At 45.5% G+C, this 19,800-nt stretch overlaps 1 protein-coding gene across 2 annotated transcripts in view; it reads left to right on the top strand.

The window, feature by feature from the left end:
- Window positions 1-833: 833 nt before the first annotated feature.
- The window catches only part of AP1AR (adaptor related protein complex 1 associated regulatory protein), a 33,713-nt gene continuing 14,746 nt past the window's right edge, over window positions 834-19,800 (top strand). Inside the window, exons 1-5 of one of the 2 annotated variants that reach the window (XM_042467409.1) lie at window positions 834-1,266; window positions 8,030-8,078; window positions 9,381-9,407; window positions 11,563-11,588; window positions 13,023-13,119. In XM_042467409.1, the coding sequence (XP_042323343.1) occupies window positions 1,178-1,266; window positions 8,030-8,078; window positions 9,381-9,407; window positions 11,563-11,588; window positions 13,023-13,119 (288 nt within the window). In that variant the 5' untranslated portion in view covers window positions 834-1,177. The remainder of the gene's footprint in view (window positions 1,267-8,029; window positions 8,079-9,380; window positions 9,408-11,562; window positions 11,589-13,022; window positions 13,120-19,800) is intronic. The other variant, XM_042467408.1, reaches the window with a different exon arrangement.

Below are 19,800 nucleotides of genomic sequence, written 5' to 3'. Positions count from 1 at the left end.
CATGGATTTATATTTCTATGAGTGGGTTTTTGTTTTAACATTTTCTTTGGTCACGTCCTACATTTTTCCTGAATGTCATTTCGCGGTGCCTTTGTCCTCCTTGGCGGCAAGGACCCCTGGTCACTCTGGTCAATCAACCATTTCAAATGGTTTTATATCCATGTTTTAATCTGTTTAGCAACGTCCATCCTACATTTTCCTTGAACATCCTGCATTTTAACCGTGGCTTTGTCCTCCTCGGCGGTTAGGGCCTCTGATAAATACAACTACTGTATATGAAATGGATTTATATCAATGTGTTTATAATAATAATAATAATAATAATAATAATAATTATTATTATTATTATTATTATTATTATTATTATTTATACCCCGCTCTTCAGCCAAAAGGCTCTCAGAGCAGCTTACAGTTTGTTAATTAGACATTTCCCTGCCTCAGGCTTACAATCTAAAAAGACACGACACAAAAGCTTTTATTATTATTGTTATTATTACAGTATTTAGCTTTTATTGGGTCATGATGTTCCACATTTTTTTCCCTTGAAGGTCCTCCATTTCACTGCGCCTCGTCGCCCTGCTTTTACCGTGAGGAGCTGAGTAACTTCGCTACTCATCCGTTTCCCAGCTCCTCAGGCGTTACTCATCATCCCTTTCCCGTTAACTTTCCCCTCAGGCCATTTGAAGAGCCCTCCCATCCTCCCTCTTTCGAGGAGACACAACGTCCCCCACTGCGCATGCTCCAACCCCGCCGCTGTCAAAAGGACGGAGCCATGAATGAGAACGCAGGGGGCGTGGCTGGCGGGCATAACTTGCGAAGCGAAGACGAAACAGCGCCGTCGACGTAAAGCCACAGCGTTCCTCCTCTCTCCACCCACAAAGGGAGGGAGAGGTTGACGTCACGACGGTCGCTCCGCCCCTTTTGCCTGTGATTGAACACCAGTCAAAGGGAGTGGTTGACGTCACGACGGTCACCCCGCCCCTTTTTGCTTGTGAGCCGAACACCAAAGGGAGTGGATGACGTCACGACGGTCACCCCGCCCCCTTTTTGCCTCGCTGACTGGCGGCGGTGATTCGAATGCCAGTCAAAGGGGAACAGCCGTCGCTGGCTTAACGGACGTCGCTGGCTGTCTCGTGCCGCGCATGCGCAACAGCCCTCTTCCTCCCAACAACATGCCATGGGGAACAGCTGGGCGGCGCAGTGGTGCTGCTGGCTCTTCCCGAGGCGGCAAGCGGGACGCGTCCAAAGAGGCGGCGGCGGCGGCGGGTAAGCCAGCCCAGGAGGGTCCTGAGCAGAGGGCGAGGGCGAGGGCGAGGGCGGAGGAAGGCCTGTCTGTGTGTCTCTGTCTCCGCCTGTCGGGGCTGGTGTCGTGTTCGTGTGTCCCTAGTTCCGAGTCGCCTCATCCTCAGTCGGTTGGCCGCTGCTTCTGTCTGAAAAAGGCCACCTCAGTCGAAGGCCGAGCTGAGAGCGGAGCCTCCTCGCTTTGGACTCTTGATAGCCCCGCTCCAGTATTTGAAGGGATGTCACGCTGAGGAGGGAGCAAGAAGAGGACACTGAGCAACGGCTGCAAGCCACAGGGAAAAGGGATTTCCTGGGAGTGTAGTGGAGTCTCCTTCCTTAGGGGTCTTTAAGCAGAGGCTGGATGGCCATCTGTCAGTGGAGAGTTCCTGCATGGCTGAAGGGGGTTGGACTGAATCTATGACTTTGGAAAGCAGGGTTCGGAATAATCCGGTTTGGCACTGCCTTAACCCTTTCTGGCTCAAGGATGTGGAGTTCTGGGAGTTGGAGTTTGTCAGAGCTCTCTGACAAAGAAGGTTAAATGTCTCACAGAACTACAATTCCCAGGATTCCCCAGCACTGAGCCTGGGCAGTTAAAGAGGTCTCAGGCTGGATTATTTCTGCAGCGTTGGGGCCTGAGAGAAAGAAGCTGGTAGCAAGAGCTTCTATAGACTTGAGTCCGCTTCTTCAGATGCATGGAGTGGAGTGGAGAATCCAGAGAAAGGCCTAGATAAGCTGGTTCTGTGTGAGTCTCAGGGCTATTGAACCCTCCTTCCAGCTCAATAGATCAGGCTTCTGTAGGTGATCATCAAGCTTTATGCTACAGTCAACCCTCCACATTTGCAGCTTTGACTTTGGATTGGATTAATATGTTGTATTTGATGAATATGTTCACTCTAGGAATTGCTAGATCCCCAGAGAAATATTGTGGGAAATTGGCCACTGGAGGACCTAGCGATTCCTAGAGAAAACACTTCTCTGGGCATTTGTAGGTCGTCCAGCATGACTCTATGGTCAAATTCTGGCAGATGTTGACCATAGAGTTGCATCGGAGGACTTGGAGAGTCCTAGAGAGCTGTTCTCTCAGGTAAAAAGAATAGTGTTGTTGTTTTTTATTTGAGCTTTTCCCACATTCATGGAGGCCCTTCGCCTTTAAGCCCAGCAAATATGGAGGGACCACTGTAGTAGCCAGAGAAATGCAGCTAGCAAGTCTTTTTGCACAGAACTAAAGGCTAAGCAGACATGCATCAAGCATAAGCATCCCAAAAGCATTAGCTCTGCTCTACAACATTTCCCCATTGTCAAAACAGTTGGTTCATCTTTGGTTGTTTTTATCTTTTTTCCTCAGGACATTCTTGCTCAGTTATTCTGTTGTGTAAGGCTGATAACAGCAATTCAGTTAGCACACCTGATGTAAACCTGTCTTTATGCTCTTATAAAACAAAACATCTAAGGGAAGCATCATGACACCATATCATACCTTCCATTTGAAACCGTACATAGTGTAATACCATACATCACAGTTGGATCATGCACAGGATACATAACATGGTTCCCCAGCATAATAATCATGGCACAATTAGCACGTTTGGTTTTAGCAATGGTTGTTGGGAGCAAAGGCAGGAGGAAGGATGTTGCCTAAAGCCAAGGAGAGTTGCTAACCATATGAATGAGTAATGGGAGGTAATGCGGGAAACAGAGAGGGGATGTGACAAACTGGTCATAGAGTTGGAAGAGACCTCAAGGGCTATCCAGTCCAACCTCATGCCATGCAGAAATACACAATCAAAGCACTCCCTACAGATGGCCATCCAGCATCTACCTAAAAACCTCCAAAGAAGGAGACTCCACAACACTCCCAGGAAAGTAAATGGCACCCTCATGAGGAGGGGTCTTGGTGGATAGTGTTGAAATCTGTGTAGTATGCCAGGAAAACATTGTCTCTATTCAACCCTCTGATGATGGACTGGGGTCTGTCCAATGTTACTCTTTCTCTTTCCAATCTTACTTTGTAATCCTTTTCTCTGCTGTCCTTGGGCAAGAACTATAAAGGAAGGTTGGAATTCATATATTATTTCTGCAGTTACAGTCTCTAACAGTGAATACCTGTGACTCATCCTAGTTTGAAGGATCATGGTGATTTCATTTCAGATTGGTAACTACAGGTACTAGGTAATTATGGGAATGATGGGAGCTGCTCTGCTGTGCTTCAGCCTCTGGTCAGTATTGCCCATGTTGAATTGGCTAGTATGTTGAAGGGTTTTTCCAGCCTTGCTGAATTGTGATCTTTCACATCAACATATGGAGCCTACTCTGTGTACACTTAAAGAAGGAAATTACAGTCAGCTCAGTGGAGCTTATTACAGCTAAATAATGCATAGAATTGCTGTTGGAATATAAACAAGATGCTTGGAGACACAGGGAAATACATGAAAGGGTTCTTAGGGCCATTTCTGGATATTTGTTTCATGATGGTTTCCTTTTTAGCTATTACAGAAGAAGGGAAGGAATATAAAGCTAGGCCAGCATGTTGTACTACAACTCTAGAGATCAGGGTTCAAGTCCCTGCTTGACCATGAAAATACACGCGCACACACACAGTCCCAGAAAAGCCTGTCATAGGTTTACCTTGGGGTCACCATAAACTGGAAATGACTTGAAGGCACCCAGCAATAAGTGACAGTAGAGCAGTGGAAAGATTGGTGCAAGTTGGGGGGGAAATAGAAGAAGTTGTGCCAAAATTATTTGGGCATACTTCTGTGTAAGCCCTAACAGCTTACTGAAGAGCACATTTGAATTTTTCCTTCGTTGAAGGGTTGCAGTAGATTTTGCTTACATTTTACTTTTCAAAGAAGTAGCCATGTGAGTCTCTTACAGCATAAAAAGGAGTAAGGAGGGGGGAGGGGAAGAAATGTAACAGCACCTTTAAGACTTTTTATTTTTGCTTGAGCTTTCATGGATATAAACTCACTTCTTTGGATGCAGTACCATGTGGCAGGTTGCCTTCCAAAGGTCCTACTAACTTATTTCAGTCCTGAATTTTTAAGTTCAGATAGCATTAACCTAATGTTGATCTGAGAGGCAAGGCAAATGTCTTAGCTTGAAATAAGATTTTATTTCAAATACAGTTGAAATAATAAGCTCAAATAGGAGGATATAGAGAATTGCTGAGCAGAAACAGAGAGTGAACCATTTCTAATAAATCTGAATCTCTGGTCCAAAACACAGTGCAAAAACAATCCAGTTTGAGACCGTTTTAACAGCCTTGGCTCAGTGCTAGGAAATCCTGGGAATTATAGTTTAGTTTGTTGTGGCACCAAAGTTCTCTGACAGAGAAGGCTAAATGTCTCACAAAACTACACTTCCCAGAATTCCATGGCATTGAACCAGGGCGGTTGAAGCAGTGTCAAATCAGATTGTTTCTCTAGTGTGTTTTGGACCTCTGTCCCTTATTCATGGCAGTAATGGAAGTGAGTTCACCATGATATTCAAACAGGAGCAGCTATGTTTGACTGTTATAATCAGTCTTCAAATAAAATGCTGAAGATAAGGTAGTTATGTTGGAACTCATGTCATATTTTTTTCCTCCTTACCACAAGAACTGCATCTCATTTGTCTTAGACATCAAAATAATAAATAATTATTATTTGTAGTTTTTTATTCACAGCTGTCAATCACTTAGAACAATCTCACCACTTTACATCATCTACGTTTGTTTCAGCTTAGGGGTATTATGAGTTATCCTTAACAAGTTGTTTTGCATAGAAGTTATGATTTTCAGCTGTGAGTGAGCATATGGATAAATGAGAACATCTCTATAACAGACTGAAGACCCAATGAATTTTTTCCCCTCAGCCTTGCGTCTGTCAATTAAATATAGTTCCTTGCATAATATATGAGGTATAATGTTTCTGAGTCAGGCTAATGGCTCTGAAGACAGTAAAAAAAAGTGTTTTCACCATTGATGTCATATAGATGGACCATTCTGTGAAAGGGGTTATGAAAATTTATAGTGGATCTGAAATATGCACCAAGTTTGTATTGATATCTGTAACTTGCTAAACTGGATGACAGACATTGTATAATATTAATATGAACTGTAAAAATGTTTACATTTAAGTGAGAGTTATAAAATAGTGGATTTTACTTTTCCTTAAATATATTCTGATGAATGATTTGGGCCCTACATTTTGTCACTCCTGTTTAGCCTACAGATACCTAAAAGATGTTTGTGTATTATGAAAGAGAGAGAGAGAGAGAGAGAATATATAATAATAATAATCAATATGAATTGACCGAAGTGGTTGATTTGTATAGATCATGCTTTACATTTTCATATCTATTTTTCTGAAGATTTCCTCATCTTTGGTAACTCTCCTGTAAATCATTCTGCTGTTCTTGATAATGTTATCCACTATATAACCTGGCCTTCTAACATGAGATTCACTACAGTTTTTTTAAATGGAATTGGCATTTATATTATGAGTTATTACAATGAATAAAGAGTGGTCTCCCAGGCACAAGCTCTGCGTTATGATATTGTAAAGTTGAATTATTTTTACAGTGTTTGAATGTCAAGCTGCTCTAAAATTGTTTGTTGTAAAAGAATCATTGTCTGGGTGCTGCTGACATAATTAGAAACTGGGTCAGATTTAGTTTCAGTGCCCTCATTGCCAGCTTTCACTTTATTCCTAGAGGGTTTGTAGCATCATTCTTTAAAAGCCTGTGGGAGTAAATACAATTAGAGCTGTGGGTTTGCTTGCATGCTGTTTACTGGAGAACAACTAAACCAGAACATTCATGCCATTTGTATTGTGTGAAACATTCTATTTGTTGTTCTCAAACAGTTAAAAATGTACCTTAACTTGTGTAAGTTCTTAAGATTCCAAACATTGATTCAAGATATTTTGTTGTTATTTTAATTGAGAGGTGAGTGATAAGATTGTGACAATTCACATGTGATAAGATTTAACAGTAAAGTATTAAATGCAGTTGGTTAGATCCAAAGTGATTAGGTCCAAATTGTCTTTTCCAATAAGAGCTTAAGATCCAGTGGAATGTCCCACTACATGAAGACAGAGGAAATTTGCCAGTTTACTGTGTAACCCACTGTAACCTCTTACACTTTTTCCAGAGGATTCACAATCATCCAGAGAAACTAGTGGGTAGGAGAGTGTGTGTCATTTTTCCCTCCCCTTTCATCCATTGGATTGTCTTATGAGTGGATCTCTGGATACAAGAATTCTGAATCCAACCCTGTGTGTGTGTGTGTGTGTGTGTGTGTGTGTGTGTGTGTGTGTTTGTCCGTCCGTCCGTCCCATAGGGCAGTACTGGTTATTCTGTTAGGCACTCATGTAATATTGCCATAATATAATTAATAATTATATTATTAATATAATTAATATATTAATTATAATATAATTATAATTAATAATGCCAAGGCTCATGTTGTGCTATGAATCTGGCCATGCTGTGCATGTGCACCAGTCTGTTCTTCCAGGGAGAAAATTATACTTTTTATTTACTGGAGAGCATGACACTCAGTTGCCTTTTTAAAAATAAATAATGTCCCTTTTAAATGTGTGTGTATGTATGTAATTGATTTCAGAATTGGAGAGTTATATAAATAATTTTTTCAGATTTTTTCCCATAATTTTTCCTGTGTTGTAAAGTAATTCAGTACTGCCAAGAGAAAAGGAGTAATGATTCCTCAACTAATTTCCCTAATGGCTTTTCAATTCCTGGGTAGCTTCCCTGACTGTTCTGCTGATAAATGATACAAGCTGCATCCACACTGCAAAAATAATCTAGTGTGATATCGCTTTAATTGCCATGGCTAATGCTATGGAATTCTGGGAATTGTACAGTGGGCCCTTGGTACCTGCTGGGGTTTGGTTCTGGGACCCCCTGTGTGTATCAAAATCCATGGATGTTCTAGTCACATTAAATGCATTGGCTAGTAAAATGGTTTCCCTTACATAAAATGGCAAAATCAAGGTTTGCTTTTAGTAATTTATATATTTTTAAAATTATTTTCAAGTTGTGGATGCTTGAATCTGTGGATAAAGAAAAGGATATGAAGGCCCAACTGTAGTTTTGTGAGACATTTAGCCTTCTCTGTCAGAGTACTCTGGTGCCACAACAAACTATAATTCCCAAAATTACAAAATATTGACCCATGACAGTTAAAATGGTGTCAAACTGCATTATTTCTGCAGTGCAGATGCAGCCATAGAAGGTGTTCTGACAGGGGCAAAGCCAAATAGCTCTTCAGCTAACTCTCCATGTGTGTGTAACTCTTCACTGGGGATCCAGGACTGTTCCTTGTCTTTCTGTGTGAACAGGTACCTCTCTTCCTCCTCCTCAGAGTTGTCACTTTCCACGAGAAGAAAACAGCAATGGTGGAGGGTAGGGCAAAGCCTTTCCCTCCTCAAGTGTTGATTGAAATGATGCAAATACAGTAATTCTTGTACAAGCCTAAAGTCTTTCCACTTCCAGAAGAAGTGATTCTAATGAATACTTTCTCTCTGTTCTATAATTATGGATCCTAGTTTTGAACTTGTTGTACATAAAACTAACAGCACAGTTTTCTTGAGTAGATACTTGTCTTTACTAGTTGTGTAGGAAGAGGAATTTGTTACAGATAGGTTCCCATGACAGTGTTTGAAGGGGCCTGAAAGGTACTGAATGGAAAACCTGTTAGAAGAACAATTAATTATTAATCATATTGTTATGTTGCTTTCTTTCCTAGATCAAAGTACTTTAGGCCATGCTCAACAGGAGAGCACTTCACTATAGAGGTGAGTCAAGGTTATCAACTCCAAAGCTTTTGCAAGTAATAGGAAAAATTTGTGAGCCCCAAATTTGCTAGTGGAAATGTGACATAAAATAAATTAAATTGAATTTGGACTTGTTCCTACTTAGAGCAGATGAAGTAAACTCAGTGGAGCTTAAATTAATTATGACTAATTTAAGGACCGTTTATTTCACAAGTCTGTGCTAGGTATAATTAGGTCTTGGCTCAATTCAGTATTTTAAAAACAGTTACAGAAGTCATTTGATGCAAAGATGTAAGCCTTTTGTGACAAGGAAAAATATAAACATAGTAATGCAAATGTATACATCAAGTAGGTGTGTATATTTGTGGGATTAATGTGTTTAATGATAATTTTTTATGTATTTTGTAAACTGTATCCTTATGTCATGAATTCTCTGGGTGGCATATAAGTAATGTAATTATAAATAGATTTTAAAAAAATAAAATAATAAAAACAACTTAAATAGACTAACAATATATTGGCGTTGTTAAATTAAAACACCATCCCACAAAGCTGGTCCAGTAAGATGTTATACTTATTTGTCTCAAAAGCTGTTGAGAGAGCCAGGAAGAACAGAATAACACTATTACTCTCTTTCCCCAGAGTAGGTTAGAGCAACTACAGCTATTTTACTGTCATACCCAGGTTTGAAACAAGACCAAATGAGTCCAGATAATCTTTCTTCCAAGAACAGAGGAAAATATCTTTGTTGCCCAGCTACCACATGTTCAAGCCTCTTGCACAGAAGTGGAATATTTAAAAAGGGCAGTAGTTCTCACTGTACTTCATAGGCAAGGGAGGTCCTCTTTAGGTGAGCATGCACTACTGTCTTTTTGAAGCACCAGGCTCTTCCCCTTGACAGAGTGAAGTATTTACCAGTCTTTGAATGGGAGCCACCAGCTACATTAGTTAGATGGACTGATTCAAACATTTTAGCCACCTCATCAAGCCACGGTAACTGAAACTGATGCCATAAAATCTGACCAGACACTGCACTAGTCTCTTCTCTGGACTCTGGACTAAGTATAACATTAAATGCTAAGTGAATACATGCAATTTTGGCAAATATCTCACAAAAGGGTTCCATTTCTGCTCACCGCTTGGAATAAGCTTGTTGAGCATCATGTTTTTAATTATATCTTCACCATGTACTAAACTGTAGTAATATCTGGAGTAGGTAATTAAGCATGACCAAGAATATAGTAGATTATGTAGACTACTAAATATGTTGATTTGGAGCTAGAATTCTTTGTTTAATGGAAATAATGTTTTATCTGTTTTCAGTTTGAGAATCTAGTGGAAAGTGATGAGGTAAGCACTTGGTTGCTGATTAAAATTCAGGGCCAACATTATATATGCATATGCAAACTGGATCATGAAACTATAAAGAACCTATAAAGCAAAGGTATCCCCAAATGGTAGTATACTGGGTGCTAATGGACAAACAGTTTTTTTCTAGCTTATTTAAATTTTGGATGTGGGTTCCCCTTGTTTTTTACTGATACCATTGTGTATGTGTTTAATGTGCATGTGTGAGATCGTTCACATGGGTGCCACCATTTTGACGTAACGGCCGTGTCGTGTCCAAACAGTGCAGAGCGGCCGTTACATCTTGGTGCCGCTGAAGGGCGCTTGTGGTGCCCTTTCAGCATTGCCTGAAGGAGCTCCATTTGGCGTGCCAGCAATACAGAGAGAGAGCAGCCCCTTTCTCTCCCCACCACTTGGGGCATGGAGCCCCAAGGACACCCCTTTACAGGCCGTGGGGAAGCGGCCTTTTGCCACTTCCCCGAGTCCAGGAAAAGTGGTGGATTGGGGCCTCCGGGGCTGTAGCTGTGACAGCTCAGGCCCCGATCCGTCAGGGAAAGGGGCGGGTGCAGGCCACCCCAAAGGGGTGGTCTGTACACCACCTAGGAGACTTTTTTGGCTGAAGACTGGGAAAACTTAGGCCCGTTACAGACCGCCCAAAAGGGGCAGTCTCGGGCTGCTTCCAGTTGCAGCGCGGGGGAGTCGCAGCAGCCAAACCATGCAACTCCTCTGCGCTGCAAAGAAGGAGCGCAAAAATCACACTCCTTCCGGCAACCTGGAAGAGACACCGCAAGTGCCAAAGCATGCACTCACGGCATCACTTCCGGGGCACAACGTGCGGACACAGAGCGTCCGCTACGTCAAGATGGCGGCGGCAGTGTGGAACGGCCACCACCATCTTGTACGGACTCAGTCCGTAATAGGGGTAAGTGCATGTGTAAGCCACACACTTACCCTAAAGCTAGTACGCCCCCAGGACGTACTAGCTGCCCGTCTGTAATGGGCCTAAGTCTTTCATTGTTCTCTATAATTATCATGTTTTAGGGCTGCTATATGAAAAACAGGACAGGGCTCCTGTATCTTCAACAGAAGAGAAAATTTAGCAGATGTTGTGTGTCATGCAAGTTCCATCTGCTATTATTCATATTTCTACAACCCTTAAAATATAGGAGTCCTATTCTGTTTTTCACATGGCAACTCCTCCACATTTCTATATTAGTGGAACTGTGAATTTCCATTGTGCTGCTTTGTTTCCATAGGAAGGGAATTCAGTGCTATTGTGGGTCCATCTTGCATCCTAGAGTAGAACCAGATGTGAAAAGAGCAGTTCCAACAGCAGTCTTATTTTTGTATCTAATCAGAGAGACTTTGGTTTAAATTGAAATGATGCTTTCAAATTTATAGAGCTGTAATGCAAAAAAAAAAAAATAAAGTTTCTACCTACATTGTGGGGACCCTTTGACCCTCTAGATGTTTTCACCTGTAGCTCCCATTAGCCCCACCCAGAGTGGCTAATGGTAAAGAGTCTCCAGAACATCTGGACAGCCAAGGTTTCTTGACTTTTGGTACAGTAAATACTCTGAAGCATTTTTGTAGCAACCTCTTTGACTTTCAGCACCGAAGTTTAGCCAGTCTTAAAAAATCAGTGAAGGGAATCACTTCAGTAATTCAGAATGCACATCCTTTCTGCTCTAAAAATTTAGGTGACTTACTGTTCATTTAACAAGTTATTTAGGCAGATTTAGGCTTAGGCTAACAAACGTATTGTTTCATCTAGTTGGGATCAGTAGCAAAGTAATATTTAAGAAATTTAAGATATTACTGGAAAGGCATGTAAACTAGAGAGAAGCTTGGAAGAGAATCATATCTCTATAGAGGAAGGTTGATAATTGCTTAAAATCCACATTTCCCTAGAATTGTTTACAAACAAAAACAGCTATCCCACCCTGCTCTTAATTCACCATGGTGTTCTGGAATAGAAATATGTTGACAAGTTTTTTTCTTCCACACATTTAATACCTGTTTAATTTGTTTAAAGATAGGAGTATTTTAATTTGTTATTGTTTTAAGTTAGATTTATTATGTTTGAAGGATAATTTGATGATGAATCCTTTATAATTTTACAACTCTAAGTATATAATGTTTTGGTAATTTGTAACAGGGTGAAAGTCCAGGGAGCAGCCAAAGGTAAGACGTTTTATTTATAATAAATGTTTTCCCCCCTTCATCCTAAAATAGCTGTGAAATGGGGTCATATAGAAGCAGGGAGGAAACAGGCTATGATCTGCCAGGTCCAAAGTCCTACCAGACTTTTCAGGAGCAACAAGATCATATTATTAATGTATGCAGCCTAAATTCACCCCCATTTTTGGCCAATAGGAAACCAAAGCCCACTCTGCTGGAGTATTGCAATTGGAAGCACTTTCAGTCCACTCCACCTACTGAAAGCTGGGAAATAAACTGCCACACCACTCCACTCACCCCCCCCCCCCCCCCACTCAGAGTTAAATGGAACTTTCTTCCAGGTGTATGGATGTAGGTTTGTAATTTTAGCTCTGATTGATAAAAATAGATTCTGGCTCACACACGAAATAAAACATGCACAAAAGAAGAGGGTTGTACAACAGGAATTGTATATATTACAGTCCTTAGGATACTATAATATTTTGTCATTTGTAGAGCACTGAAGAAGTATCTTATTTGCATTTCCACTTAAATTTGGGAATATGTCATAAAAATAAGGATTTTAATATTGGCCCACTTTTGGGGGTTCCAAATAAGTTTCTGCCTTAGTCATTCATTTTATGGTTTTTTGTGGGGTTTTTGGGCTATTCGTTTTAGTCAGAATATACAACTAAATACCTAATCAAAAATTGCTAATGTGATACAAGGTTGGGTTAAGTCCTTGCACTTGATTCTACAGTTGGCCCTTGGCAACTGCTAGGGTATGATTCCAGGAGCTCACATGAATACCAAAATCCATGGATGCCCGAGTCCTATTAATTACAATGCTATAGTATAATGGTGTCACTTATATAAAATGGCAAAATCAAGGTTGGGTTTTTGGAATTTATATACAGTCGGCCCTTCTTATACACAGACTTTTTATACACGGATTCAAACATCCACGGTTTGAAAATGTTCAAAAAAAAGTATACATTTCAAATATCAAACCTTGATTTTCCATTTTTTTACAAGGGACACTGTTTTGCTATGTCATTATATTTAATGGGACTTGAGCATCCATGGATATTGTTATCCACGGGGGATCTTGGAACCAAACCCCAGTGTATAACAATGGTCCCCTGTACTTTTAAAAAAATTTCAAACCATGGATGCTTGAATCCATGGATAATAAATCTGTGGATACAGAGGGCTGACTGTACAATAGAGAGCTGGTAAGTGGTATTTTGACACTTTTAAATGTGCTTCGCTTTTCTACCCACCCTTACTGTTGGCTCAGAATAGGGGATTTCATGCACATACACTAGTTTTTCACACAGTTCACTCTTAATGTGAAAATTGCATGTGGAAGCCTGTCTCTCCATTACTCTGAAATGATGTCAATATGACAAATTTTCTTTTTTTTTTTTCTTCTTGTTCTTTCCTCCTTTCGTTCAGGCCTTTGACTGAAGAAGAAATTGCTGCTCTAAAAGAGAGGCATTATAATTCCATTGCTGAAAAACAAAGAATGTTGGATGATAAACTTCACTCAGAGGTAAGTAAATACAGTAATTTTTTGTATGTATGCTCTTTTTGTATGTATGCTCTTTTTAATACAAATCTTAACATCACTTTGGCACCTTGTTTCTGGTTTGTCATTAAACCCTGGCTTAATGTCCATTTAAAAGTAAAAGTACTCAACATTTACACCAAGAGTCCCCCAGCTGAGATGTAATGGGAACATTATAAGCCAGAAACAAACCAGCACATGAAGATAGCAGTGTTCTTTTTCTATACTTGTTCCTGACTTGTTCATAAAATGATTCTTGACCCAGGGCCAAGTGTAAATGTTACATAATTGCTGTGGAGAGTTGCCTTTGTAGTGTGGTATCCCACATATAGATCTTCCTCCCTGGGAAGGCACACTGTACTTGATCATTTCTTCCAGGCACCAGAGAAAGACCCAGGCTTTGATGTAGCTGTGGACATAATGGAGGAAAGCAGTTGAGCAAGCTACTTGTAAATAAGAAGGGCAGTGGACTTGCTTATCCTTTGTTGGTTGCTTGGCAGGGACAAGAATTCTAACAGAAGCTCCAAAGTTTCAGTCATGCTTTAATGATAGGGAGAGGAAGAAGGATAAGAATTTGTGTTTGGATAGCAAAATTCTGAACAGTATTTTACATTGGGCTGAATAAAATTTTTGTCACAGATAGAGTAGACTAACACTTGCAAGACCCATTTCCCAGCAGAGAAGGGGGCCGGTCATCCTGACGTTGGGTAGCTCCGCCTGCATAGGCTCCAGTAGGCAGGACAAAAACTCTAAAAACAAAAGGCCAGGGCCTGACCCCACCATCGTGGGCGGAGCGACCCCTAGCACTCCTCAGTCTGCTTCCTGCCTTGCTTCAAGTAGGACGCTTTCTACAATTCTCTCTTCGTTTTTCCGGATTAGCTCCCCCAGACTTGCCTGGCTTGATTTCTTCTTCCCCTTTTTCCTTTTCCTTTCCTCTACTCTCCTCCAAAAAAAAAAAAAAACCTCCTTTTTCCTCCCTTTTGCCTTTTCTCCCTTTTACCTTCCCCCCCTCCTCCATGGCGAGCGGGGAAGAGGCCAGAGCACAGGGCGAGCTAGCCCCCACCCGGTCCGGGCCTGCCCCGGCTTTGCCGGATGCCTGCCCAGGGACCATGGCCACGGAAGCCGGCCAGGGGGTGGAGGCGCGGCCGCGCCGGGCGGAGGCGGCTGCCTCACAGCCCGCTGATAGAGCCGGGGCCCCTCACCCGACCCGGTCAGGGTTGGCTCAGGGTGAGCCTGCATCGCCGGCGGATGAGAGCGCACAGGGGGAAGAGGTAAGCCACCCAGCTCCGCGGGGGCTTCGCTGGCCCTGCTTCCCCCCAGACCCCTCTACCAGGGGCTCCCAGGACCCCCTGCCAGACGAGGGAGACACCAGGGGAGCGCCAGGGTGGGGGAACGGACCCTTCATGCCCCCGTTTTGCCCCCCCTTCTTTGGCTGGCCGGGGCCCTTCTTTCAAGCCCCCTCCACCTCCTCAGGACCGCCGTCCAATCCAGGTGATCGGGAGGGGTTTTACGGGCCCCAATGGGGGATTCCCCTGGCCGGCGGCTCCCACTCTCGGGTGGTTCCCCACCGGGGGGACGGGTTCTCCTCCCCCCAAGCCGCAGCGCCAGACCGCGCGGTCAGGCGGTTGCCGCTGGAGGCCACCATCCCAGCCACGTGGGCCGCGATGGCGGCGGCCATCTTGGCCACGTGGACCTCTATGGGGGCGGCCATCTTGCCGCGGAGGTCAGGGAGGGCGGCGGCCACGCCCCGCGTGACCCGGAAAGGGGGTCACGGGGCCGCACAGCGGCCTCTAGCGGGGGACAGGACGCCACGGGCGACCGGAATGGCGGCGGCCCCAAGCGGCGCCGGTCCCCCCATTCTGGAGACAGGGGCTCAGCCAGCCGCTCCTGCTCCAGCAACTCTCTCTCTAAGGGCCCACCGCTTGAGTCAGGCACGCAGAGGGAAGGTGGCGAGGCTGCCCCTAGGGACCGCTCGGGCCCCAGATCCCTGGATCACCCTTCCTCCTCTAGATCGAGGCACGGTGATTATTCCGATTCAGGCTCCGAATCGGATCACTCCCATCAACCACCAGCCAAGAGAACTAGATATGCAAGGGAGTCGTCCAATAGAAAGAGGTCCCCATCACAATCCTCGGAGGACGAAGGGGCCCCCATAGCCCTAGAGTCCGAGGTTTCTGAATTTGAGGAGGGTGAACTCTCTCAAGATGAGGGAGAGGAGCCCAGAGACACCCCCATGTCCTCTCGTCTCCTCAGGCCAGAAGACTATCCACCCCTTATTAAGAAAACCATTAAAACTCTGGGCATCACTGTACCATCCAGTGAGACTCCAAACATTGACTCAGACCTTCCTAGGGTGGGCGAGGAGCTCTTCCCAGTCTCAGCCCCTTCAGTCCAGGAGCTTGCTTGTCCCTACAATATTATGCATATCATTAGGGACGAATGGAGCAAGCCAGCAGCATCCAGGCCCAATCATAGCGCCATTCGTAAACATTACATCCTCCAACGGGGTGTGATGGATAGCCTCAAGGTCCCCCTGGTGGACGCTCCGGTGTCGGCTTTGGTTTCCTCCGCTGTGTTCACTAGGGATGGCGAGGACACCCTCAGAAATCCAGAGGATAGGAGGGCAGAGGGAGCACTCAAAAAAACCCACGAGGCTATCTCAACTGCCATTAGGGCGGCGACCACTGTTTCCTTGGTAATGCGGGCCTCCCTCCAGTGGTCCAAGGAACTTCTAGAACTCCTCCCTCACACAGACACCAAGGTCAGACAAACCATTAACAAGATCTCTAAGGCCTTGGCCTTGGGGGCCGACGGCACGTTGGACACCATCCAACAATGTGCCAGGGCACAGGCGGCAGCCGTGGCGGTCAGACGACAGTTCTGGCTCAAGAACTGGCAGGTAGACTCCAGGTCTAAACAAAATTTGGCCTTCACCCCCTTTCTCGGCTCCAAGCTGTTTGGAGAGTCCTTAGACCCTGTGTTAGTTGAGGGAAAGGATAAAAAGAAAGCTTTGCCCTCAACAAAAAAGAGAGAAGATAAAAGACAGTTCAAAAAATCTTCCTCCTTTCGCTCTTCGCGCTCCTTCTTTCCTTCCAACTCCTTTCAAGCCAGGGAGTCTAGGCATAACAAGCCTCGCTGGGGGGACTCTAAGTCCAACAAACAAGGCCGATCCACCTTCCCCTCCAAGGGTGGAGGAGGTTCCAAACACCAAACAAACCAACAAGCATGACGGGGCCCCACCAGTAGGGGGTCGCCTTCAGGGATTCGCTACGATTTGGGAGGACTCCACTACAGACAGATGGGTTCTCGACACCGTCCGCGAGGGATACAGACTAGAGTTTCTCCATACACCTCGAGACCTCTTCATCCCTTCCCCCCAAATCAAGCGATCCCGAAAAACACCGCCTCCTACTGGAAGCCATCGACCGCCTGGTCTCTGTCAACGCCATCGAAGAAGTCCCAATAGACCAGAGAGGCAGGGGTTGTTATTCCACCTTCTTTCTGGTACCCAAAAAGAACGGGACCTGGAGAGCCATCTTGAACTTAAGACCTCTCAACCAGTTCATACGCAAGAAAAAGTTCAGGATGGAGACCCTCAAGACTATTTTGGACAGCCTTCAGCCCAACGACTTTCTCTCCTCTATAGACCTCCAGGATGCTTATCTCCATATTTTGATCCACCCCTCCTCTCGTCGTTTTCTCCGGTTCAAATATGGCAGGCGCCATTTCCAGTTCAGGTCACTCCCCTTTGGCCTCTCGTCCGCTCCCAGGGTTTTCACCAAAATCATGGTGGCTCTGGTCGCCCATTGGAGGACCCAGCGCATCCACGTTCACCCATACCTGGACGACCTCCTAATCAGGGCCCCCTCTATCCAACAGGCCGTACGGGACACTGCCAGAGTCCTCAGATCCTTGGAGGACCACGGATTTCTGGTCAACCTGGACAAGAGCTCCATTCAGCCCAGTCAACAGATCCTCCACCTGGGATCTCTGATAGACACTCGCTCGGGGACGGTCTGCCTGACTCCGGAGCGGATCTCGACCATTCGAAAGACAGCCCTGAGAGCGCTCAGATCGCCTCGAGCCAGCCTACAGCTACTGTCTCGCCTCCTGGGATTGATGATAGCAGCTATCGAATGCCTACCCTGGGCGAGGTTCCACGCCAGGCCTCTCCAATGGCTTCTTCTCCCACACCAGCAGGCCATCGCCCAGAGGAGTCATCGCAAGATACAGATACTCGACCAGGTTCGGCAGTCTCTCAGGTGGTGGACTTCCCAGGCAGTATCCAGGGGCCGCCCCATCTGGGAGACAGAGAGGATCCAGATCACCACAGATGCCAGCCTCCGGGGCTGGGGAGCCCACTGCGGGTCCCAACTGGCCCAGGGACGATGGTCGTCGGAAGAACAGTCCCACAGCATCAATTGGCTGGAACTTCGAGCGATACGACTGGCCCTCCAATCCTTCATAACGATAGTGCGTCACAAGTCAGTCCTCATTCGGACCGACAACATCACCGCCAAGGCACATGTAAACCGCCAAGGCGGAACAAGGTCACAAACCCTGATGAAAGAGGCCCAGCTGCTGCTGACATGGTCAGAGACCAACCTGCTATCTCTACGCGCAGAACATCTCCAGGGTCAACTAAACTCCAAGGCCGACTGGCTAAGCCGAACAGACATCGATCAAGGAGAATGGAGCCTACACCCAGAGGTGTTCCAGACCATAGTAGAGGTATTCGGTCCACCGATAATGGACCTGTTCGCCTCGCCCATCAATGCCAAGACTCCCAGGTTCATCTTGAGGTTCAGGACCCAGGGGGCAGAAGACTTCGATGCGCTGACGTGCCGCTGGCCGGAGGGACTCCTGTATGCCTTCCCTCCAGTAGCGCTCTTGACAAAACTTCTGTCCAAGGTCCGAAGGACCAGAGCAATGGTCATCCTGATAGCTCCAGCTTGGCCCAGGCGTCCGTGGTTTTCAGAGCTCCTCAACCTGTCAACTCAAAATTTTCCTCTCCCAACCAGACCAGATCTGCTGTCGCAGGGCCAAGTCTACCACCCAGACCCGACCTGGCTTCAGCTTCACGCCTGGAAATTGAGAGGAACATGCTAACCAAATACGGCTATTCCTCTGAGGTGATAGAGTCGATCCTGGCATCTAGACGCCAATCGACCATTAAGATTTACGAATACACCTTCACAGCGTTCAAGAGATGGTGTAAGCGCAAAAAAGAAAGACTTCATCCGGATCACGGTCTCCACACTCCTACAGTTCCTCCAGGATGGCATCACCCAAGGCCTCAGGCCTAACACAGTAAAGAGACAGGTGGCCGCGATTACCTCCATCCTGCCGCACGACCAAGCGGTTAAGATCTCCCGTCACCCTCACGTCAGAAGGCTGCTCAAGGGAGTCTCCAACAGAGCACCCCCGACTAGACACCGCTTCCCCTCATGGGACCTCCACACAGTTCTCAAAGCCTTGACGATCCAACCCTTCGAGCCGATGAGGGAGGCCTCTCTAAAGTTCCTCACCTTCAAGACTCTTTTTCTAACGGCAGTTACATCTGCCCGAAGAGTCTCCGAGATCGGGGCCCTGTCAGTGAGAAGTGAGCTCTGCATCATCCGGCCCGACTCAGTTCTGCTGAGACCAGATCCGACCTTCATTCCCAAGGTCAACTCGATTTTCCACTCTTCCCAGGACATCGTTCTGCCTTCCTTTTGTCCCAGGCCGACGAACGACCTCGACAAGATGTGGCACACCTTAGACGTGCGCAGAGCTATTAGGCTCTACCTCAAGAGGACAGCAGCCTTTAGGAAAACCGAGGCTCTCTTTGTTTCCTTCCAACCAAGATCCAGGGGCAAGAAAGTTTCTAGATCGACGCTCTCCAGGTGGATCAAACAGTGTATCATCACAAGCTACAAGACTCTGGACCTACCTCCACCTAAGGACATCACGGCCCATTCCACCAGAAGCGCCGCCACCTCAGCGGCTTTCTCCACTAATGCCCCCCTCGCCGAGATCTGCAGGGCGGCCACATGGAAAACTCCGTCCACGTTCATCAGGCATTACAAGTTGGACGTCTTCCAATCAGCAGAGGCAGCCTTTGGTCGTCGAGTCCTTCAACAGATAGTTCCACAGGCACCCCAGGCGACAGCAGGCCCACCCTAGGGGATCAGCGCTTTTTTACATCCCAACGTCAGGATGACCGGCCCCCCTTCTCTGCTGGGAAATGGAACGTTAGTCCTTACCTGAGATACGTCCCTTTCCAGCAGAGAAGGTCCGGTCATCCTCCCCACCCTTCTTCCTGCAGACGCCTGGATACAGATTAATTGTGGGTCGACCTAGAGACTTGGACTATCCGTTTTTCTTTGGTCCTTCTGACCAGCCCAGCCTGATTACCTATTATGTCTAGACCACTAGATGTTCCAAGAGGCTGATCATTGACTGAGGAGTGCTAGGGGTCGCTCCGCCCACGATGGTGGGGTCAGGCCCTGGCCTTTTGTTTTTAGAGTTTTTGTCCTGCCTACTGGAGCCTATGCAGGCGGAGCTACCCAACGTCAGGATGACCGGACCTTCTCTGCTGGAAAGGGACGTATCTCAGGTAAGGACTAACGTTCCATTTCAGTGGGTCTGCTTTAAAACTGAATATCACCTGTTATAATTTGTCTA

The sequence above is a fragment of the Sceloporus undulatus genome, chromosome 5, assembly GCF_019175285.1.
Source record: "Sceloporus undulatus isolate JIND9_A2432 ecotype Alabama chromosome 5, SceUnd_v1.1, whole genome shotgun sequence".
In the NCBI taxonomy this organism is placed as follows: domain Eukaryota; kingdom Metazoa; phylum Chordata; class Lepidosauria; order Squamata; family Phrynosomatidae; genus Sceloporus; species Sceloporus undulatus.
This window is presented reverse-complemented; position numbering and strand designations above follow the sequence as displayed.